This window comes from Oncorhynchus gorbuscha, linkage group LG09 (assembly GCF_021184085.1).
Source record: "Oncorhynchus gorbuscha isolate QuinsamMale2020 ecotype Even-year linkage group LG09, OgorEven_v1.0, whole genome shotgun sequence".
In the NCBI taxonomy this organism is placed as follows: domain Eukaryota; kingdom Metazoa; phylum Chordata; class Actinopteri; order Salmoniformes; family Salmonidae; genus Oncorhynchus; species Oncorhynchus gorbuscha.
In genome coordinates, this window is record NC_060181.1 from 98,177,223 (window position 1) to 98,203,763 (window position 26,541).

Sequence of the window (26,541 nt, forward strand, 5' to 3'; positions counted from 1 at the left end):
AGGACTAGAGGCAGCAGTCTCTACTGGGGGGGATAGCAGACTGGGGGATAGGAGGGGCAGCAGTCTCTACTGGGGGGATAGGACTAGGGGCAGCAGTCAGTCTCTACTGGGGGATAGGACTAGGGGAAGCAGCAGCAGACTAGAGGCAGCAGTCTCTACTGGGGGGATAGGACTAGAGGCAGCAGTCTCTACTGGGGGATAGGACTAGAGGCAGCAGTCTCTACTGGGGGATAGGACTAGAGGCAGCAGTCTCTACTGGGGGATAGGGGGATACTGGGGGGATAGGACTAGGGCAGCAGTCTCTACTGGGGGGGATAGGAGGCAGCAGTCTCTACTGGGGGGATAGGAGGCAGCAGTCTCTACTGGGGGATAGGACTAGGGGCAGCAGTCTCTACTGGGGGGATAGGACTAGAGGCAGCAGTCTCTACTGGGGGATAGGACTAGAGGCAGCAGTCTCTACTGGGGGGATAGGACTAGGGGCAGCAGTCTCTACTGGGGGATAGGACTAGAGGCAGCAGTCTCTACTGGGGGATAGGACTAGGGCAGCAGTCTCTACTGGGGGGGGGATAGGACTACTGGGGGATAGGACTAGGGGCAGCAGTCTCTACTGGGGGGATAGGACTAGGGGCAGCAGTCTCTACTGGGGGATAGGACTAGAGGCAGCAGTCTCTACTGGGGGATAGGACTAGGGAAGCAGTCTCTCTACTGGGGGGAATAGGACTAGAGGCAGCAGACTGGGGGACTAGAGGCAGCAGTCTCTACTGGGGGATAGGACTAGGGGCAGCAGTCTCTACTGGGGGGATAGGACTAGAGGCAGCAGCAGGCAGCAGCAGTCTCTACTGGGGGGATAGGACTAGAGGCAGCAGTCTCTACTGGGGGATAGGACTAGGCAGCAGTCTCTACTGGGGGGATAGGACAGCAGTCTCTACTGGGGGGGCAGCAGTCTCTACTGGGGGATAGGACTAGGGGCAGCAGTCTCTACTGAGGGGGATAGGACTAGGGGCAGCAGTCTCTACTGGGGGGATAGGAGGCAGCAGTCTCTACTGAGGGGGATAGGACTAGGGGCAGCAGTCTCTACTGGGGGGATAGGAGGCAGCAGTCTCTACTGGGGGGATAGGACTAGGGGCAGCAGTCTCTACTGGGGGGATAGGACTAGGGGCAGCAGTCTCTACTGGGGGGATAGGACTAGAGGCAGCAGTCTCTACTGGGGGGATAGGACTAGGGGCAGCAGTCTCTACTGGGGGGATAGGACTAGAGGCAGCAGTCTCTACTGGGGGATAGGACTAGAGGCAGCAGTCTCTACTGGGGGGATAGGACTAGGGCAGCAGTCTCTACTGGGGGGATAGGAGGCACTACTGGGGGAATAGGACTAGGCAGCAGTCTCTACTGGGGGGATAGGACTAGGGCAGCAGTCTCTACTGGGGGGATAGGACTACTGGGGGGGGGGCAGCAGGCAGCAGTCTCTACTGGGGGGGGGGATAGGGGGAGTCTCTACTGGGGGGATAGGGGCAGCAGTCTCTACTGGGGGGATAGGACTAGAGGCAGCAGTCTCTACTGGGGGGATAGGAGGCAGCAGTCTCTACTGAGGGGGATAGGACTAGAGGCAGCAGTCTCTACTGGGGGGATAGGACTAGGGCAGCAGTCTCTACTGGGGGATAGGACTAGAGGCAGCAGTCTCTACTGGGGGGATAGGACTAGAGGCAGCAGTCTCTACTGGGGGGATAGGACTAGAGGCAGCAGTCTCTACTGGGGGATAGGACTAGAGGCAGCAGTCTCTACTGGGGGATAGGACTAGGGCAGCAGTCTCTACTGGGGGGATAGGACTAGAGGGGCAGCAGTCTCTACTGGGGGATAGGACTAGGGGCAGCAGTCTCTACTGGGGGATAGGACTAGGGGCAGCAGTCTCTACTGGGGATAGGACTAGGGCAGCAGTCTCTACTGGGGGGGATAGGACTACTGGGGGATAGGAGAGGCAGCAGTCTCTACTGGGGGGATAGGACTAGGCAGCAGTCTCTACTGGGGGATAGGACTAGGGGCAGCAGTCTCTACTGGGGGGATAGGACTAGGGCAGCAGTCTCTACTGGGGGATAGGACTAGAGGCAGCAGTCTCTACTGGGGGGATAGGGGGGATACTGAGGGGGATAGGACTAGAGGCAGCAGTCTCTACTGGGGGGGATAGAGGCAGCAGTCTCTACTGGGGGATAGGACTAGAGGCAGCAGTCTCTACTGGGGGGATAGGACTAGAGGCAGCAGTCTCTACTGGGGGATAGGACTAGAGGCAGCAGTCTCTACTGGGGGATAGGACTAGAGGCAGCAGTCTCTACTGGGGGATAGGATAGGGGACTAGATAGGCAGCAGTCTCTACTGGGGGGGATAGGACTAGGGGCAGCAGTCTCTACTGGGGGATAGGACTAGAGGCAGCAGTCTCTACTGGGGGGATAGGACTAGGGGCAGCAGTCTCTACTGGGGGGATAGGACTAGAGGCAGCAGTCTCTACTGGGGGGATAGGACTAGAGGCAGCAGTCTCTACTACTGGGGGGATAGGACTATATGGGCAGCAGTCTCTCTACTGGGGGGATAGGACTAGAGGCAGCAGTCTCTAGGAGGCAGCTACTGAGGGGGATAGGACTAGGGGCAGCAGTCTCTACTGGAGGGCAGTCTCTACTAGGACTAGGGCAGCAGTCTCTACTGGGGGGATAGGACTAGAGGCAGCAGTCTCTCTACTGGGGGGATAGGGGAGTCTCTTTACTGGGGGAATAGGACTAGAGGCAGCAGTCTCTACTGAGGGGATAGGCCTAGAGGCAGCAGTCTCTGCTGGGGGATAGGACTAGGTGCAGCAGTCTCTCTACTGGGGGGATAGGAGGCAGCAGTCTCTACTGGGGGGGGATATGTGGCAGCAGTCTCTACTGGGGGATAGGACTAGGGGCAGCAGTCTCTACTGGGGGGATAGGAGGCAGCAGTCTCTACTGAGGGGGATAGGACTAGGGGCAGCAGTCTCTACTGGGGGATAGGAGGCAGCAGTCTCTACTGAGGGGGATAGGACTAGGGGCAGCAGTCTCTACTGGGGGGATAGGACTAGAGGCAGCAGTCTCTACTGGGGGGATAGGACTAGAGGCAGCAGTCTCTACTGGGGGGATAGGACTAGAGGCAGCAGTCTCTACTGGGGGGATAGGACTAGGGCAGCAGTCTCTACTGGGGGGATAGGACTAGGGGCAGCAGTCTCTACTGGGGGATAGGACTAGGGGCAGCAGTCTCTACTGGGGGGATAGGACTAGGGCAGCAGTCTCTACTGGGGGGATAGGACTAGGGGAAGCAGTCTCTTTACTGGGGGAATAGGACTAGAGGCAGCAGTCTCTACTGAGGGGGATAGGCCTAGAGGCAGCAGTCTCTGCTGGGGGATAGGACTAGGTGCAGCAGTCTCTACTGGGGGGATAGGAGGCAGCAGTCTCTCTACTGGGGGGATATGTGGCAGCAGTCTCTCTACTGGGGGGATAGGACTAGGGGCAGCAGTCTCTACTGGGGGGATAGGAGGCAGCAGTCTCTACTGAGGGGGATAGGACTAGGGGCAGCAGTCTCTCTACTGGGGGGATAGGAGGCAGCAGTCTCTACTGAGGGGATAGGACTAGGGGCAGCAGTCTCTCTACTGGGGGGATAGGAGGCAGCAGTCTCTACTGGGGGGGATAGGACTAGGGGCAGCAGTCTCTACTGGGGGATAGGACTAGGGCAGCAGTCTCTACTGGGGGGATAGGACTAGGGCAGCAGTCTCTACTGGGGGGATAGGACTAGAGGCAGCAGTCTCTACTGGGGGGATAGGACTAGAGGCAGCAGTCTCTACTGGGGGGATAGGACTAGAGGCAGCAGTCTCTACTGGGGGATAGGACTAGGGGCAGCAGTCTCTACTGGGGGGATAGGAGGCAGCAGTCTCTACTGGGGGGATAGGACTAGGGCAGCAGTCTCTACTGGGGGGGGATAGCAGACTGGGGGGGCAGCAGTCTCTACTGGGGGGGGATAGGGGCAGCAGTCTCTACTGGGGGGATAGGATAGGAGGCAGCAGTCTCTACTGGGGGATAGGAGGCAGCAGTCTCTACTGGGGGAGGACTAGGGGCAGCAGTCTCTCTACTGGGGGGATAGGAGGCAGCAGTCTCTACAGGGGATAGGACTAGAGGCAGCAGTCTCTACTGGGGGGATAGGACTAGAGGCAGCAGTCTCTACTGGGGGGATAGGACTAGAGGCAGCAGTCTCTACTGGGGGGATAGGACTAGAGGCAGCAGTCTCTACTGGGGGGATAGGACTAGAGGCAGCAGTCTCTACTGGGGGGGGGATAGGACTAGAGGCAGCAGTCTCTACTGGGGGATAGGACTAGGGGCAGCAGTCTCTACTGGGGGGATAGGACTAGGGGCAGCAGTCTCTACTGGGGGATAGGACTAGGGACTACTGGGGGATAGGACTAGCAGTCTCTACTGGGGGATAGGACTAGGGCAGCAGTCTCTACTGGGGGATAGGACTAGAGGCAGCAGTCTCTACTGGGGGATAGGACTAGAGGCAGCAGTCTCTACTGGGGGATAGGACTAGAGGCAGCAGTCTCTACTGGGGGGATAGGACTAGGGGCAGCAGTCTCTACTGGGGGGATAGGACTAGAGGCAGCAGTCTCTACTGAGGGGGATAGGACTAGAGGCAGCAGTCTCTACTGGGGGATAGGACTAGGGCAGCAGTCTCTACTGGGGGGATAGGACTAGAGGCAGCAGTCTCTACTGAGGGGGATAGGACTAGAGGCAGCAGTCTCTACTGGGGGATAGGGGGGGATAGGACTAGAGGCAGCAGTCTCTACTGGGGGGATAGGACTAGAGGCAGCAGTCTCTACTGGGGGATAGGACTAGAGGCAGCAGTCTCTACTGGGGGATAAGACTAGAGGCAGCAGTCTCTACTGGGGGGATAGGACTAGGGGCAGCAGTCTCTACTAGGGGGATAGGACTAGGGGCAGCAGTCTCTCTACTGGGGGGATAGGACTAGAGGCAGCAGTCTCTCTACTGGGGGATAGGACTAGGGGAAGCAGTCTCTTTACTGGGGGGAATAGGACTAGAGGCAGCAGTCTCTACTGAGGGGGATAGGCCTAGAGGCAGCAGTCTCTGCTGGGGGATAGGACTAGGTGCAGCAGTCTCTCTACTGGGGGGGATAGGAGGCAGCAGTCTCTCTACTGGGGGGATATGTGGCAGCAGTCTCTCTACTGGGGGATAGGACTAGGGGCAGCAGTCTCTACTGGGGGGATAGGAGGCAGCAGTCTCTACTGAGGGGGATAGGACTAGGGGCAGCAGTCTCTACTGGGGGATAGGAGGCAGCAGTCTCTACTGAGGGGATAGGACTAGGGGCAGCAGTCTCTACTGGGGGGGGATAGGAGGCAGCAGTCTCTACTGAGGGGGATAGGACTAGGGGCAGCAGTCTCTACTGGGGGATAGGACTAGAGGCAGCAGTCTCTACTGGGGGGATAGGACTAGAGGCAGCAGTCTACTGGGGGATAGGACTAGGTGCAGCAGTCTCTACTGGGGGGATAGGACTAGAGGCAGCAGTCTCTACTGGGGGGATAGGACTAGAGGCAGCAGTCTCTACTGAGGGGATAGGACTAGGGGCAGCAGTCTCTCTACTGGGGGGATAGGACTAGGGGAAGGCAGTCTCTTTACTGGGGGATAGGACTAGGGAAGCAGTCTCTTTACTGGGGGGATAGGACTAGGGGAAGCAGTCTCTACTGGGGGGAATAGGACTAGAGGCAGCAGTCTCTACTGGGGGGATAGGCCTAGAGGCAGCAGTCTCTACTGAGGGGGGGGGATAGAGGCACTGGGGGGATAGGGTGCAGCAGTCTCTCTACTGGGGGGATAGGAGGCAGCAGTCTCTCTACTGGGGGATATGTGGCAGCAGTCTCTCTACTGGGGGATAGGACTAGGGGCAGCAGTCTCTACTGGGGGGATAGGAGGCAGCAGTCTCTACTGAGGGGGATAGGACTAGGGCAGCAGTCTCTCTACTGGGGGGGGGGATAGGAGGCAGCAGTCTCTACTGAGGGGGATAGGACTAGGGGCAGCAGTCTCTACTGGGGGATAGGAGGCAGCAGTCTCTACTGAGGGGGATAGGACTAGGGGCAGCAGTCTCTACTGGGGGGATAGGACTAGGGGGGCAGCAGCAGTCTCTACTGGGGGGATAGGACTAGAGGCAGCAGTCTCTCTACTGGGGGGATAGGACTAGGGAAGCAGTTACTGGGGGAATAGGACTAGAGGCAGCAGTCTCTACTGGGGGGATAGGACTAGAGGCAGCAGTCTCTGCTGGGGGATAGGACTAGGTGCAGCAGTCTCTCTACTGGGGGGGATAGGAGGCAGCAGTCTCTACTGGGGGGATATGTGGCAGCAGTCTCTACTGGGGGGATAGGACTAGGGGCAGCAGTCTCTACTGGGGGGATAGGACTAGGGCAGCAGTCTCTCTACTGGGGGATAGGAGGCAGCAGTCTCTACTGGGGGATAGGACTAGGGGCAGCTGAGGGGATAGCAGTCAGTCTCTACTGGGGGGATAGGAGGCAGCAGTCTCTACTGAGGGGGATAGGACTAGGGGCAGCAGTCTCTCTACTGGGGGATAGGAGGCAGCAGTCTCTACTGAGGGGGATAGGACTAGGGGCAGCAGTCTCTCTACTGGGGGATAGGAGGCAGCAGTCTCTACTGGGGGATAGGACTAGAGGCAGCAGTCTCTACTGGGGGGATAGGACTAGAGGCAGCAGTCTCTACTGGGGGGATAGGACTAGAGGCAGCAGTCTCTACTGGGGGGATAGGACTAGAGGCAGCAGTCTCTACTGAGGGGGATAGGACTAGAGGCAGCAGTCTCTACTGGGGGGGATAGGACTAGGGGCAGCAGTCTCTACTGGGGGGGGATAGGACTAGGGGCAGCAGTCTCTCTACTGGGGGGATAGGACTAGGGGAAGCAGTCTCTTTACTGGGGGGAATAGGACTAGAGGCAGCAGTCTCTACTAAGGGGATAGGCCTAGAGGCAGCAGTCTCTGCTGGGGGATAGGACTAGGTGCAGCAGTCTCTCTACTGGGGGGATAGGAGGCAGCAGTCTCTCTACTGGGTGGGATATGTGGTAGCAGTCTCTCTACTGGGGGGATAGGACTATGGGCAGCAGTCTCTACTGGGGGGGATAGGAGGCAGCAGTCTCTACTGAGCGGGATAGGACTAGGGGCAGCAGTCTCTCTACTGGGGGGATAGGAGGCAGCAGTCTCTACTGAGGGGGATAGGACTAGGGGCAGCAGTCTCTCTACTGGGGGATAGGAGGCAGCAGTCTCTACTGAGGGGATAGGACTAGGGGCAGCAGTCTCTACTGGGGGGATAGGACTAGAGGCAGCAGTCTCTACTGGGGGATAGGACTAGGTGCAGCAGTCTCTACTGGGGGGATAGGACTAGAGGCAGCAGTCTCTACTGGGGGGATAGGACTAGAGGCAGCAGTCTCTACTGAGGGGATAGGACTAGGGGCAGCAGTCTCTCTACTGGGGGGGATAGGACTAGGTGCAGCAGTCTCTCTACTGGGGGGATAGGAGGCAGCAGTCTCTACTGGGGGGATATGTGGCAGCAGTCTCTACTGGGGGGATAGGACTAGGGGCAGCAGTCTCTCTACTGGGGGGATAGGACTAGAGGCAGCAGTCTCTACTGGGGGATAGGACTAAGGGAAGCAGTTACTGGGGGAATAGGACTAGAGGCAGCAGTCTCTACTGAGGGGATAGGACTAGGGGCAGCAGTCTCTACTGGGGGATAGGACTAGGGGCAGCAGTCTCTCTACTGGGGGGATAGGACTAGAGGCAGCAGTCTCTCTACTGGGGGATAGGACTAAGGGAAGCAGTTACTGGGGGAATAGGACTAGAGGCAGCAGTCTCTACTGAGGGGGATAGGCCTAGAGGCAGCAGTCTCTGCTGGGGGATAGGACTAGGTGCAGCAGTCTCTCTACTGGGGGGATAGGAGGCAGCAGTCTCTCTACTGGGGGGGATATGTGGCAGCAGTCTCTCTACTGGGGGGATAGGACTAGGGGCAGCAGTCTCTACTGGGGGGATAGGAGGCAGCAGTCTCTACTGAGGGGGATAGGACTAGGGGCAGCAGTCTCTCTACTGGGGGGATAGGAGGCAGCAGTCTCTACTGAGGGGGATAGGACTAGGGGCAGCAGTCTCTACTGGGGGGATAGGACTAGAGGCAGCAGTCTCTACTGGGGGGATAGGACTAGAGGCAGCAGTCTCTACTGAGGGGGATAGGACTAGAGGCAGCAGTCTCTACTGGGGGATAGGACTAGGGCAGCAGTCTCTACTGGGGGGATAGGACTAGGGGCAGCAGTCTCTACTGGGGGGGATAGGACTAGGGGCAGCAGTCTCTCTACTGGGGGGGATAGGACTAGGGGCAGCAGTCTCTCTACTGGGGGGATAGGACTAGGGGAAGCAGTCTCTTTACTGGGGGAATAGGACTAGAGGCAGCAGTCTCTACTAAGGGGATAGGACTAGAGGCAGCAGTCTCTGCTGGGGGATAGGACTAGGTGCAGCAGTCTCTCTACTGGGGGGATAGGAGGCAGCAGTCTCTACTGGGGGGATATGTGGTAGCAGTCTCTACTGGGGGGATAGGACTAGGGCAGCAGTCTCTACTGGGGGGATAGGAGCAGCAGTCTCTACTGAGGGGGATAGGACTAGGGGCAGCAGTCTCTACTGGGGGATAGGAGGCAGCAGTCTCTACTGAGGGGGATAGGACTAGGGGCAGCAGTCTCTCTACTGGGGGGATAGGAGGCAGCAGTCTCTACTGAGGGGGATAGGAATAGGGGCAGCAGTCTCTACTGGGGGGATAGGACTAGAGGCAGCAGTCTCTACTGGGGGATAGGACTAGGTGCAGCAGTCTCTACTGGGGGGATAGGACTAGAGGCAGCAGTCTCTACTGGGGGGATAGGACTAGAGGCAGCAGTCTCTACTGAGGGGATAGGACTAGGGGCAGCAGTCTCTCTACTGGGGGGATAGGACTAGGTGCAGCAGTCTCTACTGGGGGGATAGGAGGCAGCAGTCTCTCTACTGGGGGGATATGTGGCAGCAGTCTCTACTGGGGGATAGGACTAGGGGCAGCAGTCTCTACTGGGGGGATAGGAGGCAGCAGTCTCTACTGAGGGGGATAGGACTAGGGGCAGCAGTCTCTCTACTGGGGGGATAGGAGGCAGCAGTCTCTACTGAGGGGGATAGGACTAGGGGCAGCAGTCTCTCTACTGGGGGGGATAGGAGGCAGCAGTCTCTACTGAGGGGGATAGGACTAGGGGCAGCAGTCTCTACTGGGGGGATAGGACTAGAGGCAGCAGTCTCTACTGGGGGGATAGGACTAGGGGCAGCAGTCTCTCTACTGGGGGGGATAGGACTAGAGGCAGCAGTCTCTCTACTGGGGGATAGGACTAGGGGAAGCAGTCTCTTTACTGGGGGAATAGGACTAGAGGCAGCAGTCTCTACTAAGGGGATAGGCCTAGAGGCAGCAGTCTCTGCTGGGGGATAGGACTAGGTGCAGCAGTCTCTCTACTGGGGGGGATAGGAGGCAGCAGTCTCTCTACTGGGGGGGATATGTGGTAGCAGTCTCTCTACTGGGGGATAGGACTAGGGCAGCAGTCTCTACTGGGGGGATAGGAGGCAGCAGTCTCTACTGAGGGGGATAGGACTAGGGGCAGCAGTCTCTCTACTGGGGGATAGGAGGCAGCAGTCTCTACTGAGGGGGATAGGACTAGGGGCAGCAGTCTCTACTGGGGGATAGGAGGCAGCAGTCTCTACTGAGGGGGATAGGACTAGGGGCAGCAGTCTCTACTGGGGGGGGGATAGGACTAGAGGCAGCAGTCTCTACTGGGGGATAGGACTAGAGGCAGCAGTCTCTACTGGGGGGATAGGACTAGAGGCAGCAGTCTCTACTGAGGGGGATAGGACTAGGGGCAGCAGTCTCTACTGAGGGGGATATAGGACTAGGGGCAGCAGTCTCTACTGAGGGGGGGGATAGGGGCAGGACTGGGGGATAGGGGGCAGCAGTCTCTTTACTGGGGGATAGGACTAGGGAAGCAGTCTCTCTTTACTGGGGGAATAGGACTAGAGGCAGCAGTCTCTACTGAGGGGATAGGCCTAGAGGCAGCAGTCTCTGCTGGGGGGGGGATAGGACTAGGTGCAGCAGTCTCTCTACTGGGGGGATAGGACTAGGGGCAGCAGTCTCTACTGGGGGGGATAGGAGGCAGCAGTCTCTACTGAGGGGGATAGGACTAGGGGCAGCATCTCTCTACTGGGGGATAGGAGGCAGCAGTCTCTACTGAGGGGGATAGGACTAGGGGCAGCAGTCTCTCTACTGGGGGATAGGAGGCAGCAGTCTCTCTACTGGGGGATAGGAGGAGGCAGTATCTACTGGGGGGGATAGGACTAGAGGCAGCAGTCTCTACTGGGGGGATAGGACTAGAGGCAGCAGTCTCTACTGGGGGATAGGACTAGGTGCAGCAGTCTCTACTGGGGGGGATAGGACTAGAGGCAGCAGTCTCTACTGGGGGGGGATAGGACTAGAGGCAGCAGTCTCTACTGGGGGGATAGGACTAGAGGCAGCAGTCTCTACTGGGGGGATAGGACTAGAGGCAGCAGTCTCTACTGGGGGATAGGAGGCAGCAGTCTCTCTACTGGGGGGGTATGAGGCAGCAGTCTCTACTGAGGGGGATAGGACTAGGGGCAGCAGTCTCTACTGGGGGGATAGGACTAGAGGCAGCAGTCTCTACTGAGGGGATAGGACTAGGGGCAGCAGTCTCTACTGGGGGGATAGGACTAGGGGCAGCAGTCTACTGGGGGGATAGGTCTAGAGGCAGCAGTCTCTACTGATGGGGATAGGACTAGAGGCAGCAGTCTCTACTGATGGGGATAGGACTAGAGGCAGCAGTCTCTACTGATGGGGATAGGACTAGAGGCAGCAGTCTACTGGGGGATATGAGGCAGCAGTCTACAGGGGGATATGAGGCAGCAGTCTCTACTAGGGGGATATGAGGCAGCAGTCTACAGGGGGGATAGGACTAGAGGCAGCAGTCTCTCTACTGGGGGATATGAGGCAGCAGTCTCTACTAGGGGGATATGAGGCAGCAGTCTACAGGGGGATAGGACTAGAGGCAGCAGTCTCTACTGGGGGATATGAGGCAGCAGTCTCTCTACTGGGGGGATAGGAGGCAGCAGTCTCTCTACTGGGGGATATGAGGCAGCAGTCTCTCTACTGGGGGATATGAGGCAGCAGTCTCTCTACTGGGGGGATATGAGGCAGCAGTCTCTCTACTGGGGGATAGGAGGCAGCAGTCTCTCTACTGGGGGATAGGAGGCAGCAGTCTCTCTACTGGGGGGATAGGAGGCAGCAGTCTCTCTACTGGGGGGATAGGAGGCAGCAGTCTCTCTACTGGGGGGATAGGAGGCAGCAGTCTCTCTACTGGGGGGATAGGACTAGAGGCAGCAGTCTCTCTACTGGGGGATAGGACTAGAGGCAGCAGTCTCTACTGGGGGATAGGAGGCAGCAGCATCTACTGGGGGGATAGGAGGCAGCAGCATCTACTGGGGGGGATAGGAGGCAGCAGCCTCTACTGGGGGGGATAGGAGGCAGGGTGCCATAGGGCTCTGGTCTAAAGTAGTGTACTACATAGGGAATAGGGTGCCATAGGGCTCTGGTCTAAAGTAGTGCACTACATAGGGAATAGGGTGCCATAGGACACAGTGAAGGGGTGTCTTACCTCTCTGGTTGGCAGTACTGAAATACAGTGTAGGGGGAATGAGGGGGAACATGCTGGGGACCAGAGCTGGCTTCAGCTCCCCCTCATCCTCTAATTCAGGGCTCATCAGCTCCTCATCCGTGATACTGGAACACAGAGGCATTCAAGCTATGACTCTGTACTAAATCTGCAAACAACGGGGATTCTGGGAATATTACCAAAACAGACACAGACTATAAAGATACTTGTTTAATATGGAACAGAAACAGATTCCTTCCCTGCCAACTGTTATGTTCAACACGGTGGCACACGTTTTGCCACCGTACCACAGACAACACAACTACCACCTGGTCATCAATGTCCAGAGGAATAAAAACAAGGCACCAAGCAGGATAACTCACCAGTTTAAATATGACCGTTTAACTCAAGAGGCACGGTCGGGCCATGTCTTTGGAAAGGCAGGAGACATTTTGAATTAAACAGTATTTTCATAACCAAACCAACTCCCTCAAGATCAAATCAATAAAACTCCAATCGCATTCGATGACAAAAGTCTTCTTCACCATCTTCAAAGTAAAAACATTTTGTCAGATAAATTATCAAAATAAGAATTGAAACAACGACAACAACAACTCACATGACAGTCATGTAGGATTCTGTTGGTCCTGCTTGGTCCACCTGCTTCCAAATATAGTCCAACTCTACTGAGTGGCATTCAATTGGAGGTAATGGACCTACTCTACATTGGCTTTTGCTGTGAAGAAAACTAAAAACAGCCTAATACTAATCCTCCAATCAGCTGGGACGTCACGGTATGACAATGATCCCACAGTCCAAGCACTATTCGACCACACAGAGACTCGTGTGCCCATTATTGACGGGTAGTTCCACTTTTATCACTGATTTACAATTGGGAGACCTTTCCACTAGCCTCTGTGCTTTCAACCTTTCACCGGCAGCAACCACTAGAACGAAAAGGTTCAATTCTCTCTCTTGGGTTTTGTCATCATCGTACCAGGGAACTGTCAGGTGCCCCAACTGGGAGGGCTATATGAGTTATGAATGGTCCTTCTACAGAGATCTAGTCACAATAGGATGCAACATGACACTACTGGCTTCACAGATTAATAAATGGGCATTTCTCTCAAATCATTTGTGGGGTTTTTTTTGTCAGAAGTTGCTCTGTTTTAAGTGTACAGATCAACATAACTTCCTAGTATTGTAAATCTTCATAATCTTTAAGTTAGACTATAACGAACTGAACCTTCTGTTTATAAAAAATAATCAACGACACGTAATGACTGGCAAAGTCTTCAAGTCAAATGGTGAAAAACCCCAGTCAGCCAGGTCACAGTCTCTGCAAGCTCACGACAAGCTGTACCTGAGGACCAGGTCACAGTCTCTGCTGGCGCACGACAAGCTGTACCGGAGGACCAGGTCACAGACGGTTGTCTCTGCTGGCGCACGACAAGCTGTACCGGAGGACCAGGTCACAGTCTCTGCTGGCGCACGACAAGCTGTACCGGGAGGACCAGGTCACAGACAGTTGTCTCTGCTGGCGCACGACAAGCTGTACCGGAGGACCAGGTCACAGTCTCTGCTGGCGCACGACAAGCTGTACCGGAGGACCAGGTCACAGACAGTTGTCTCTGCTGGCGCACGACAAGCTGTACCGGAGGACCAGGTCACAGTCTCTGCTGGCGCACGACAAGCTGTACCGGAGGACCAGGTCACAGTCTCTGCTGGCGCACGACAAGCTGTACCGGAGGACCAGGTCACAGTCTCTGCTGGCGCACGACAAGCTGTACCGGAGGACCAGGTCACAGTCTCTGCTGGCGCACGACAAGCTGTACCGGAGGACCAGGTCACAGACGGTCGTCTCTGCTGGCGCACGACAAGCTGTACCGGAGGACCAGGTCACAGTCTCTGCTGGCGCACGACAAGCTGTACCGGAGGACCAGGTCACAGTCTCTGCTGGCGCACGACAAGCTGTACCGGAGGACCAGGTCACAGACGGTTGTCTCTGCTAGCTCCGTAACAGCTTCGACCCGCTATAAGACTGCTGAACAATTCATCAAATGGTCACCTGGACTATTTACCTAGTCCGAGAACCTGATTATAGCCTCGTTATTGTCTAGTACACCTGTTGTATTCAGCATTTCACTGTGGTCTACTACACCTGTTGTATTCAGCATTTCACTGTGAGGTCTACTACACCTGTTGTATTCAGCATTTCACTGTGAGGTCTACTACACCTGTTGTATTCAGCATTTCACTGTGAGGTCCTGTTGTATTCAGCATTTCACTGTGAGGTCTACTTCACTTGTTGTATTCAGTGCATGTGACAAATAACGTTTGATTTGATGGCCTGAAACCATGACTGGGGATTAAGCTCACTCTACAAACCTGTTGTTTCAGCATTTCACTGTGAGGTCTGAACTTGTGGTCTTGTAAATTAGGTCAAAATACAGTTGAATTAAAAACATTGTCAAAATATGTAAGAACACAATAGAATAGTAATAACATGTTTTTCTTTCAATCAATCTAAACAAAATGCCTGAACAGGATAATAAATCATATCTTCAAAATGCACAAAGCATTTAACGATTAATCTAAAAATAAAAATGTTTTTAAATCACACAGAAAAACGATTCAACTTACTTTGGCAGGACGGGTATGGAGGCTGTGGACGAGGCATCATTCATAGAGGAGCAGTCAGACCCTTCTGAGGAGAAAGAAGGTAGAGCATTGGATTCACTATGTTAGCCTAGCTACAGCTTGGTCCAACTATGTTGAGCCTAAAAACAGCGGTCCAACTATGTTAGCCTAGCTACAGCGGTCCAACTATGTTAGCCTAGCTACAGCGGTCCAACTATGTTAGGCTAGCTACAGCGGTCCAACTATGTTAGGCTAGCTACAGTGGTCCAACTATGTTAGGCTAGCTACAGCGGTCCAACTATGTTAGGCTAGCCACAGCGGTCCAACTATGTTAGGCTAGCCACAGCGGTCCAACTATGTTAGGCTAGCCACAGCGGTCCAACTATGTTAGGCTAGCCACAGCAGTCCAACTATGTTAGGCTAGCCACAGCAGTCCAACTATGTTAGGCTAGCCACAGCAGTCCAACTATGTTAGCCTAGCTACACCGGTCCAACTATGTTAGCCTAGCTACAGCGGTCCAACTATGTTAGCCTAGCTACACCGGTCCAATTATGTTAGCCTAGCTACACCGGTCCTACTATGTTAGCCTAGCTACACCGGTCCAACTATGTTAGCCTAGCTACACCGGTCCAACTATGTTAGCCTAGCTACACCGGTCCAACTATGTTAGCCTAGCTACACCGGTCCAACTATGTTAGGCTAGCTACACCGGTCCAACTATGTTAGCTTAGCTACACCGGTCCAACTATGTTAGCTTAGCTACACCGATCCAACTATGTTAGCTTAGCTACACCGGTCCAACTATGTTAGCCTAGCTACACCGATCCAACTATGTTAGCCTATCCAATTATGTTAGCCTAGCTACACCGGTCCTACTATGTTAGCCTAGCTACACCAGTCCTACTATGTTAGCCTAGCTACACCAGTCCAATTAAGTGTTAGCCTAGCTACACCGGTCCTACTATGTTAGCCTAGCTACACCAGTCCAACTATGTTAGCCTAGCTACACCGGTCCAACTATGTTAGCCTAGCTACACCGGTCCAACTATGTTAGCCTAGCTACACCGGTCCAACTATGTTAGGCTAGCTACACCGGTCCAACTATGTTAGCTTAGCTACACCGGTCCTACTATGTTAGCCTAGCTACACCAGTCCTACTATGTTAGCCTAGCTACACCAGTCCAATTAAGTGGTGTAATTTTCACATGTCTAGTTGATTAGGGTTTAAATGAATAGTTAAAGGAGTCTTCCTCACCATCATCATCATCATCATCACCACTGCAGTCATTCTCCAGCTCATCATCAGGATAGTCCTCTTCCCCCCTGTCTCCATCCTCCTGCATGGCAACACTCTGTGGACTGTATGGACAGACAGGAAACTCAAAGACAAAGCAAGAAACATGATAGTAAAAAGGCTTCACACAACCTGACTCACTGAGTTCCCTAGACAAACAGACATGACAGAACATACTCTCAAGACACCAATACTTAAGCTGGTTAACACAACAGAGCTTAATGAATTAATTCAATTCACGGACAATACATTCAGTATTTATCTACTAAATACAAATAATGTAATGGATTTATATAGTCCCGTTCCAGCTCTCAAAACATGCTATGCCATCTTGTCTAACAACAGCTCGTAGTATGTGGGAGAACAGAACTAACCTGGAGAGCTGAGGTGACTCAGCCTGTTGTTCCTCCCCCAGGCCAGGAGGGGACCGGGAGGGGCTGTAGCCGCCCTGTAGAGACAAGACACTCCTCTCCTGGGTCAGGTGTATGGCTGATATCTGGGTGGTCACCGAGGTGACAGAAGGCCTCTGACTCTGAGAAGTATCTGAGGCGGACTCAGAACCCATCTCAGTGTTCTCTGGGATGGAACTAGCACCAGAACTAGCTGTGGCACTGTTCTGGGTATAGGACTGGGTCGGAGTTATCCCTGCAGTAGAAATAGCTGTGGCACTGGCCTGGGTAGAGGACTGTGTTGGAGTTATCCCTGCATGGGGTAGAGGTGCCATGGAGGCTGTTGTGCTACTACTGTTTGTTGTGGTGTTACTGTCGAGGCCAGAGGCACTGGAGGTCTCCATGGACACAGGCTGGTCTCTCATAGTAAGGCAGAGTGGTACAGAGGGTTTGGCTGGAGCAGGGCTGTGGCTGACAGAGATGACAGGGCTATTAGTCATTGCTTTGCCAATCTGGACTGGATCCACGTTGGACCCTGATGTTCCAGTAGTAAAACTATTAACAGTCCCGTTCCTGGGATGAGGGGTGAGCGCGCTCCGTGACTGGGTCAGCTTCCTCACAGCCTCAGTAAACTCCACCTCAGAGTTGACCTTCCTGATCCTCTCTGTTGCTGTGTTATGATGAGCTCCAGGAGCCCCATGGACAGCAGCACAAAAGCCCAGCCTCTGGGAGTGACCCTCCATGTCTGCTGCCATCAGGCTCTCAAACTGATGCGGGTCCTGGAGCCTCCATGTCTGATCCAGTGACACATCCTGGTGGTGGGATGACCTATCCTGCAAAGGCACAGTGTTTGGGGGGTGGTGTGTGAACTTAGTCTGGGTTTTGCCATCCCCATTGTCCCCGCTACGGCAATAGGAGGCCGATTTGGTCTGGGGAGACAAAGGTTTTGCTGAGTCTCTTGTCTGGGTAGTCTCCTGTCTGGGACAGGAAGGCACTTTACCCATAGTGGGCCTCATAAACCCTTTGCTATTGTCTCTCAGCTTGCCACTGGTCCAGGGACTGACTGGTTGGTGGGCATGCTGGTGGTGGTGGTGCTTTCAGCAGGCTGTGAAGCAGCGTTGTTCTGCGAGTCTGGGACACGTTCTGCCTTTGGTGGACAGGGGCACGTTGGATAGGGAGCAGGCTGGGGCGACAAGGCTCTTTTTTCGGACCAGGATCCGTGATCTTAAATTTAGTGATTCCAAGTTGCAGCTGGGCCGATAGCTATTTACGGTTGGCTCTAACACACCGGGGTTATGTCTGTATGAGATAATGTCAGCACTAGATATCTGTGTACTCTTAGAGAGAACAGTTGGTTGACAGTGACCATTAGCTAAATTAGCAGCTGCGCTACCAGGACGCTGTGGCTTGTTAGCTAGGTAAGTGGCAGCAGGCACAGAACGGTTGTAGGCACGTTGTAGAGGGGTCCCTGAGGCAGTATGGAGGTGGTTGTTCTGAGTCTGACCCACCCTCGCATTCAGCTGACCTATAGAGTCACTGGTGACCCGGGGGACACTGGCACAGGATTTAAGAGTCTTCTTCTCATGCGAGCTGAAGGGCCTAGTGGGACTGTCAGCAGTATGAAACACTGCTGACTTGGCTCGAATAATGAGAGTTGATGACCGGGAGCAGGAGGCCCTTGTATTCAACTTGTCTTCAGCTCCATTGGAGGCCATCAAGTGCCATCACACACCCTCCTGGCATGGACTTTGGCTGACACATCAGGGAATTGAGGGAACCAGGGGATCACCATGCCACTGAAACAAAACAAATCCATAGATGATATTTAAAAAGTAAACGGAATAATGAAAGTTGACACAAGTGGTCTGATTAAGTGACAACATGAATCTATAAATACAACAGCATGTGGAATAACAGCTTCCTAGATAAATTGCAAGCAATCCTAGTTCATAGTTAGCTTGGTAAGTTAGCCAACATGCTAACTAGGTAGTAAGTGGCTAAATATCTCTGACAATCAATGTAGGCAGAGAAAAGTTAGTTAGCACCGGTAACGTTAGCTTAGCAATACGCTAGCCAGTTTACAAGTATCACGACTAAATAGATTTAGATACCATCGACCGAATGCATCTGCACTTTTAAATGCACGGTGACGGTACCGTAAGGGGAAAAGCCGGTCGTCAGCTAACGTTAGCGAACCGGTAGGCAGCCATGTGGTTTCATCGTGAAGCTAGCTGATCGTTAGCTTGCTGTCAAACACTCGCTAGCCAGCTAGCGTTAGCTACCGGTCTATTAAATTCGTGATTCAGAATCAATTCCAATGGAATAGATCATATCGTTAACGTTACATATCGTTAACGTTACGATGACTAGAAAATTAGACTCAAGTCAAACTGAAAGGGATTCCCGAAGCACGTCCTAAGGGCCTAGCCACAAGTTAGCCACAAGCTAGCCACAAGCCTAGCAACAAGCTAGCCACAAGCCTAGCCACAAGCCTAGCAACAAGCTAGCCACAAGCCTAGCCACAAGCCTAGCAACAAGCTAGCAACAAGCCTAGCAACAAGCTAGCCACAAGCCTAGCAACAAGCTAGCAACAAGCCTAGCAACAAGCCTAGCAACAAGCTAGCAACAAGCTAGCAACAAGCCTAGCCACAAGCTAGCAACAAGCTAGCAACAAGCCTAGCCACAAGCTAGCAACAAGCTAGCCACAAGCTAGCAACAAGCTAGTTGACGTTAGCTAGCGAGGTGTGAAATATCAACTCTTTTAACTTTACATGCTTAGGACGACTCTCCCACCTCAAAAACAAAAAAATTAAACAATCAACTAGAGCCAACATTAACGAATTTCAGAGGCCTAGCTAGTTACTTAATATTAAAAAACTGGCACATGGTTTACAATTGATAATGTTAATATTTACCTGCGCCCGAAGCGTGGCAACAGTAGTAGTGGTGCTTTTCACACCATAACAAAGTGTCTATTTACCACCAGGGACTCCCTCCCTCTACGGGCTCAGAGCACGGCGTATTATCCTGGAGGAAAACCCAACACACACTATTTAGTATTTGTTACGTTTCGGAGGCGTATTGATATGTATTAATGGGTGGACTTCCATCATCCATTTCTTATGATTATGTTACGAAAATACAATTCGTATGATATGTTACGAAAATACAATTCGTATGATATGTTACGATTTGCAATTTGTTGTGTCTAAAGGTAAATTTGCTTTACTGCACCACCAACTGAACTTTGCTCTGCCAGGAGTACCCCGGAAGTACTCCCCATGTGCATTTTACCAGTAGGCCTGTGGTCATGAGTCTTCTGAAGTACCCCTGGTTGGAAACCACTGATCTAGGTGGCTAGGTAGCCAGCTCTATGGGTTAGGGTTAGCTAAAAGGGTTCAGGTTAGGGTTAGCTAAAAGGGTTCAGGTTATGGTTAGCTAAAAGGGTTCAGGATAGGGGAAGGGTTAGCTAAAAGGGTTCAGGTTAGGGTTAGCTCAAAGGGTTCAGGTTAGGGGAAGGGTTAGCTAAAATGATTCCGGTTAGGGTTAGCTAAAAGGGTTCAGGTTAGGGGAAGGGTAAGCTAAAAGGGTTCGGGTTAGGGTTAGCTAAAAGGGTTCAGGTTAGGGTTAGCTAAAAGGGTTCAGGTTAGGGGAAGGGTAAGCTAAAAGGGTTCAGGTTAGGGTTAGCTAAAAGGGTTAAGGTTAGGGTTAGCTAAAATGGTTCAGGTTAGGGTTAGCTAAAAGGGTTCAGGTTAGGGTTAGCTAAAAGGGTTCAGGTTAGGGTTAGCTAAAAGGGTTCAGGTTAGGGTTAGCTAAAAGGGTTCAGGTTAGGGGAAGGGTAAGCTAAAAGGGTTCAGGTTAGGGTTAGCTAAAATGGTTCAGGTTAAGGGGAAGGGTAAGCTAAAAGGGTTCAGGTTAGGGTTAGCTAAAAGCTTTCAGGTTAGGGTTAGCTAAAAGGGTTCAGGTTAGGGGAAGGGTAAGCTAAAAGGGTTCAGGTTAGGGTTAGCTAAAAGCTTTCAGGTTAGGGTTAGCTAAAAGGGTTCAGGTTAGGGTTAGCTAAAAGGGTTCAGGTTAGGGTTAGCTAAAAGGGTTCAGGTTAGGGGAAGGGTAAGCTAAAAGGGTTCAGGTTAGGGTTAGCTAAAATGGTTCAGGTTAAGGGGAAGGGTAAGCTAAAAGGGTTCAGGTTAGGTTAGCTAAAAGCTTTCAGGTTAGGGTTAGCTAAAAGGGTTCAGGTTAGGGGAAGGGTAAGCTAAAAGGGTTCAGGTTAGGGTTAGCTAAAAGCTTTCAGGTTAGGGTTAGCTAAAAGGGTTCAGGTTAGGGTTAGCTAAAATGGTTCAGGTTAGGGGAAGGGTAAGCTAAAAGGGTTCAGGTTAGGGTTAGCTAAAAGCTTTCAGGTTAGGGTTAGCTAAAAGGGTTCAGGTTAGGGTTAGCTAAAGGGTTCAGGTTAGGGTTAGCTAAAAGGGTTCAGGTTAGGGAAGGGTAAGCTAAAAGGGTTCAGGTTAGGGTTAGCTAAAAGGGTTCAGGTTAGGGTTAGCTAAAATGGTTCAGGTTAGGGTTAGCTAAAAGGGTTCAGGTTAGGGGAAGGGGTTAGGGTTAGCTAAAAGGGTTCAGGTTAGGGAAGGGTTAGCTAAAAAAGCTTTCAGGTTAGGGTTAGCTAAAAGGGTTCAGATTAGGGTTAGCTAAAATGGTTCAGGTTAGCTAAAAGGGTTCAGGTTAGGTTTAAAAGCAGGTTAGGGTTAGCTAAAAGGGTTCAGGTTAGGGTTAGCTAAAAGGGTTCAGGTTAGGGTTAGCTAAAGGGTTCAGGTTAGGGTTAGCTAAAAGGGTTCAGGTTAGGGGAAGGGTTAGCTGAAATGATTCAGGATAGGGGAAGGGTTAGCTAAAAGGGTTCAGGTTAGGGTTGGCTAAAAGGGTTTAGGTTAGGGTTAGCTAAAAGTGTTCAGGTTAGGGTTAGCTAAAGGGGTTCAGGTTAGGGTAGTTAGCTAAAAGGTTTCAGGTTAGGGTTAGCTAAAAGGATTCAGGATAGGGAAGGTTTAGCTAAAGGGTTCAGGTTAAGGTTAGCTAAAAGGGTTCAGGTTAGGGGAAGGGTTAGCTAAAGGGTTCAGGTTAAGGTTAGCTAAAAGCGTTCAGGTTGGGGTTAGCTAAAAGGGTTCAGGTTAGGGTTAGTTAAAGGGTTCAGGTTAAGGTTAGCTAAAAGGGTTCAGGTTAGGGTTAGCTAAAATGATTCAGGTTAAGGTTAGCTAAAAGGGTTTAGGTTAGGGGAAGGTTTAGCTACCACTACCCTTTACCACTACAGCAAGCGATGCAGGTGTAGAAGCACGGTGGCTATGAAAAACTCCCTAGAAAGGGGTGGCAGCGTAGCCTAGTGGTTAGAGCGTTGGACTAGTAACCGGAAGGTTGCGAGTTCAAACCCCCGAGCTGACAAGGTACAAATCTGTCGTTCTGCCCCTGAACAGGCAGTTAACCCACTGTTCCCAGGCCGTCATTGAAAATAAGAATATGTTCTTAACTGACTTGCCTGGTTAAATAAAGGTAAAATAAACAATAATAATAAAAGGCCAAAACCTAGGAAGATACCAAGAGAGGAACCAAGCTGTGAGGGGTGGCCAGTCCTCTTCTGGCTGTGCCGGGTGGAGATTATAACAGAACAGGGAAGACATCCTCCGCCCTCATGTGGTACCCCTTCCTGCAGGCTCATCCTGACATGACCCTCCAGCATGACAATGCCACCAGCCATACTGCTTGTTCTCTGCATGATTTCCTGCAAGACAGGAATGTCAGTGTTCTGCCATGGCCAGCGAAGGTCCCGGATCTCAATTCCATTGAGCACGTCTGGGACCTGTTGGATCGGAGGGTGAGGGCTAGGGCCATTTCTCCCAGAAAAGTCCGGGAACTTGCAGGTGCCTTGGTGGAAGAGTGGGGTAACATCTCACAGCAAGAACTATCAAATCTGGTGCAGTCCATGAGGACGAGATGCACTGCAGTACTTAATGCAGCTGGTGGCCACACCAGATACTGACTGTTACTTTAGATTTTGACCCCTCCCCCCCCTTTGTTCAAGGACATATTATTCCATTTCTGTTAGATTTCTTGTGAGACTTGCTTTTAAAAATGATATGAGCAAAAAATATACAATTTTATTTGGAATGGCAAGTCAGATAACATCAAATGGGCCTATTTATGGAATGAATATGAATTCGGAAGGCAGACATTATTACATATTGAATCTCACTAAAGGCCTCAATCAGACAAAAGTTGTACTTAAATCCAAACTATCAGATTAGTAATAATGTTTCACCCCATGTTCAAGAAGGCCCTTTTTCCCTTTATTCAGATTACAACCTCTCACTTTCGGTTATTTGAAAATGAAAGAAATATCACTATTTTTAAAACAAGCTGAAAGCTGGTTACAATTTCAGTTTAATCCACCTGAAAAGACAGAACAAATATTATGGTTAACCTCAAATATACTAATTAAGAAAAAAACAATATGAATATATATTTTTACAACCGGTATAATCTTTGTAAATGATATCATAAATAGGACTGGTGGAGTTATTGTAACGGATGTGAAACGGCTAGCTTAGTTAGCGGTGCACACACCTGGCAACCATCATTACACACACCTGGCAACCATCATTACACACACCTGGCAACCATCATTAAACACACCTGGCAACCATCATTACACACACCTGGCAACCATCATTACACACACCTGGCAACCATCATTACACACACCTGGCAACCATCATTACACACACCTGGCAACCATCATTACACACACCTGGCAACCATCATTACACACACCTGGCAACCATCATTACAAACACCTGGCAACCATCATTACACACACCTGGCAACCATCATTATACACACCTGGCAACCATCATTATACACACCTGGCAACCATCATTATACACACCTGGCAACCATCATTACACACACCTGGCAACCATCATTACACACACCTGGCAACCATCATTACACACACCTGGCAACCATCATTACACACACCTGGCAACCATCATTACACACACCTGGCAACCATCATTACCCTCCACCTGGCAACCATCATTATACACACATCATTAATGATGGTTGCCAGGTGTGTGTAATGATGGTTGCCAGGTGTGTGTAATGATGGTTGCCAGGTGTGTATAATGATGGTTAGCAGTACCAGTGACTGTATTTAGTATCTCTCTGAATGGCACACGTACACAATCCATGTCTCAATTGTCTCAAGGCTTCAAAATCCTTCTTTAACCCCGTCTCCTCCCCTTCATCTACACTGATTGGAGTGGATTTAACCTGTCTCCTCCCCTTCATCTACACTGATTGGAGTGGATTTAACCCGTCTCCTCTTCATCTACACTGATTGGAGTGGATTTAACCAGTCTCCTCCTCTTCATCTACACTGATTGAAGTGGATTTAACCCGTCTCCTCTTCATCTACACTGATTGGAGTGGATTTAACCCGTCTCCTCCTCTTCATCTACACTGATTGAAGTGGATTTAACCCGTCTCCTCCCCTTCATACTGATTGAGTGGATTTAACCTGTCTCCTCCTCTTCATCTACACTGATTGGAGTGGATTTAACCCGTCTCCTCTTCATCTACACTGATTGGAGTGGATTTAACCTGTCTCCTCCTCTTCATCTACACTGATTGGAGTGGATTTAACCTGTCTCCTCCCCTTCATACTGATTGGAGAGGATTTAACCTGTCTCCTCCCCTTCATCTACACTGATTGAGTGGATTTAACCTGTCTCCTCCTCTTCATCTACACTGATTGAAGTGGATTTATCAGGTGACATCAATAAGGGATCACAGAATCCAGACATTAAAACCAAATTCAATATTATATTTTGTTGTAATTGAATTTAGTAGGAATTCAACGATATGTATTGAATTTAGTAGAAAATTCACTAATTTCTCCAAGTTAATCATAAGACATGAATAAAACGCACACACGTTTTGCAACTTTCTGAAATGGCACAGGAATGCCCGTGTGTGTGTGTGTGTGTGTGTGTGTGTGTGTGTGTGTGTGTGTGTGTGTGTGTGTGTGTGTGTGTGTGTGTGTGTGTGTGTGTGTGTGTGTGTGTGTGTGTGTGTGTGTGTGTGTGTGTGTGTGTGTGTGTGTGTGTGTGTGTGTGTGTGTGTGTGTGTGTGCGTGTGTGTGTGTGCGTGTGTGCGTGTGGTCAAACAAAACATTAGACGTGAAGATGTTGAGTCAACGTTGAAAACTGATTGTATTTGAATAAAGTAAATCAACTTTAAAGGAATTTAGTATTTCTTTCAAACAACGTATTATTATTTTTTTTAATGTTTTACATTTTATTGAATATTAAAACATACAATCTACTTGCAGTGAAGCCGTTCAACATCAACATCACATTTAGATGTACGGTTGTAACCATAGAAATTGATTTGAAAAGGAGAACTGCACCCAGTTGATTTGAAAAGGGGAACTGCACCCAGTTGATTTGAAAAGGGGAACTGCATCAGTTGATTTGAAAAGGGGAACTGCATCAGTTGATTTGAAAATGAGAACTGCACTCAGTTGATTTGAAAAGGGGAACTGCACCCAGCTGATTTGAAAAGGGGAACTGCACCCAGCTGATTTGAAAAGGGGAACTGCACCCAGCTGATTTGAAAAGGGGAACTGCACTCAGTTGATTTGAAAAGGGGAACTGCACCCAGTTGATTTGAAAAGGGGAACTGCACTCAGCTGATTTGAAAAGGGGAACTGCACCCAGCTGATTTGAAAAGGGGAACTGCACTCAGTTGATTTGAAAAGGGGAACTGCACCCAGCTGATTTGAAAAGGGGAACTGCACTCAGTTGATTTGAAAAGGGGAACTGCACCCAGTTGATTTGAAAAGGGGAACTGCATCAGTTGATTTGAAAAGGGGAACTGCACCCAGCTGATTTGAAAAGGGGAACTGCACCCAGCTGATTTGAAAAGGGGAACTGCACCCAGTTGATTTGAAAAGGGGAACTGCACTCAGTTGATTTGAAAAGGGGAACTGCACTCAGTTGATTTGAAAAGGGGAACTGCACCCTGTAACGGATCTCATGCTCCTCTTCTGAGGAGGAGTAGCGAAGAAGAAGGATCGGAGGACCAAAACGCAGCGTGGTAAGTATTCATGATGAAATATTTAATGAACACTGAAAATACAAAAACAATAAAGTGAACGAACGAAAACTGAAACACTCCTGTCTGGCGACATACACAAAGACTGAAAATAACCACCCACAAAACACAATGGAAAACAGGCTACCTAAATATGGTTCTCAATCAGGGACAACGATTGACAGCTGCCTCTGATTGAGAACCATACCAGGCCAAACACAGAAATAGAAAATCATAGACAAACTAATATAGACAACCCACCCAACTCACACCCTGACCATACTAAAACAAAAGAAAAAACAAAAGAACTTAGGTCAGAACGTGACAGTACCCCTCCCCCCCAAAAGTGCGGACTCCGCCCGTAAAACCTGAACCTATAGGGGAGGGTCTGGGTGGGCGTCTGTCCGCGGTGGCGGCTCTGGCGTGGGACGTGGACCCCACTCCACCATAGTATTTCTCCGGCTCTTTAACCGCCTCCGTGGCCTCTTCAGAGCGGCAACTCTCGCCGCCGACCTCAGACTGGGGACCCTAGCCACGGGTCCCCACAGACAGATCCACAGGACAGTCTCATCCATCTCCACAGACAGATCCACAGGACAGTCTCGTCCATCTCCACAGACAGATCCACAGGACAGTCTCATCCATCTCCACAGACAGATCCTCAGGACAGTCTCGTCCATCTCCACAGACAGATCAACAGGACAGTCTCGTCCATCTCCACAGACAGATCCACAGGACAGTCTCGTCCATCTCCACAGACAGATCCACAGGACAGTCTCGTCCATCTCCACAGACAGATCCACAGGACAGTCTCGTCCATCTCCACAGACAGATCCACAGGACAGTCAGTTAAGAACACCTTTATTTAACCAGGTAGGCCTGTTGAGAACACCTTTATTTAACCAGGTAGGCCAGTTGAGAACACCTTTATTTAACCAGGTAGGCTAGTTGAGAACACCTTTATTTAACCAGGTAGGCCAGTTGAGAACACCTTTATTTAACCAGGTAGGCTTGTTGAGAACACCTTTATTTAACCAGGTAGGCCAGTTGGGAACACCTTTATTTAACCAGGTAGGCCAGTTGAGAACACCTTTATTTAACCAGGTAGGCCAGTTGAGAACACCTTTATTTAACCAGGTAGGCTTGTTGAGAACACCTTTATTTAACCAGGTAGGCTTGTTGAGAACACCTTTATTTAACCAGGTAGGCTAGTTGAGAACACCTTTATTTAACCAAGTAGGCCAGTTGAGAACACCTTTATTTAACCAGGTAGGCCAGTTGAGAACACCTTTATTTAACCAGGTAGGCCAGTTGAGAACACCTTTATTTAA

The 26,541-nt window shown here is 51.2% G+C and overlaps 1 protein-coding gene across 3 annotated transcripts in view; it reads right to left on the reverse strand.

Moving 5' to 3' along the window:
- The window catches only part of ttll4 (tubulin tyrosine ligase-like family, member 4), a 64,164-nt gene extending 47,033 nt beyond the window's left edge, over nt 1-17,131 (reverse strand). For 2 of the 3 annotated variants that reach the window (XM_046363958.1, XM_046363956.1), the window contains exons 1-4: nt 16,064-17,131; nt 15,651-15,754; nt 14,398-14,461; nt 11,758-11,882 (exon numbers count right to left, since the gene is read on the reverse strand). In XM_046363958.1, coding sequence (XP_046219914.1) covers nt 11,758-11,882; nt 14,398-14,461; nt 15,651-15,754; nt 16,064-17,094 — 1,324 coding nt within the window. In that variant the 5' untranslated portion in view covers nt 17,095-17,131. The remainder of the gene's footprint in view (nt 1-11,757; nt 11,883-14,397; nt 14,462-15,650; nt 15,755-16,063) is intronic. The other variant, XM_046363957.1, reaches the window with a different exon arrangement.
- Between the last annotated feature and the right edge of the window lie 9,410 nt (nt 17,132-26,541).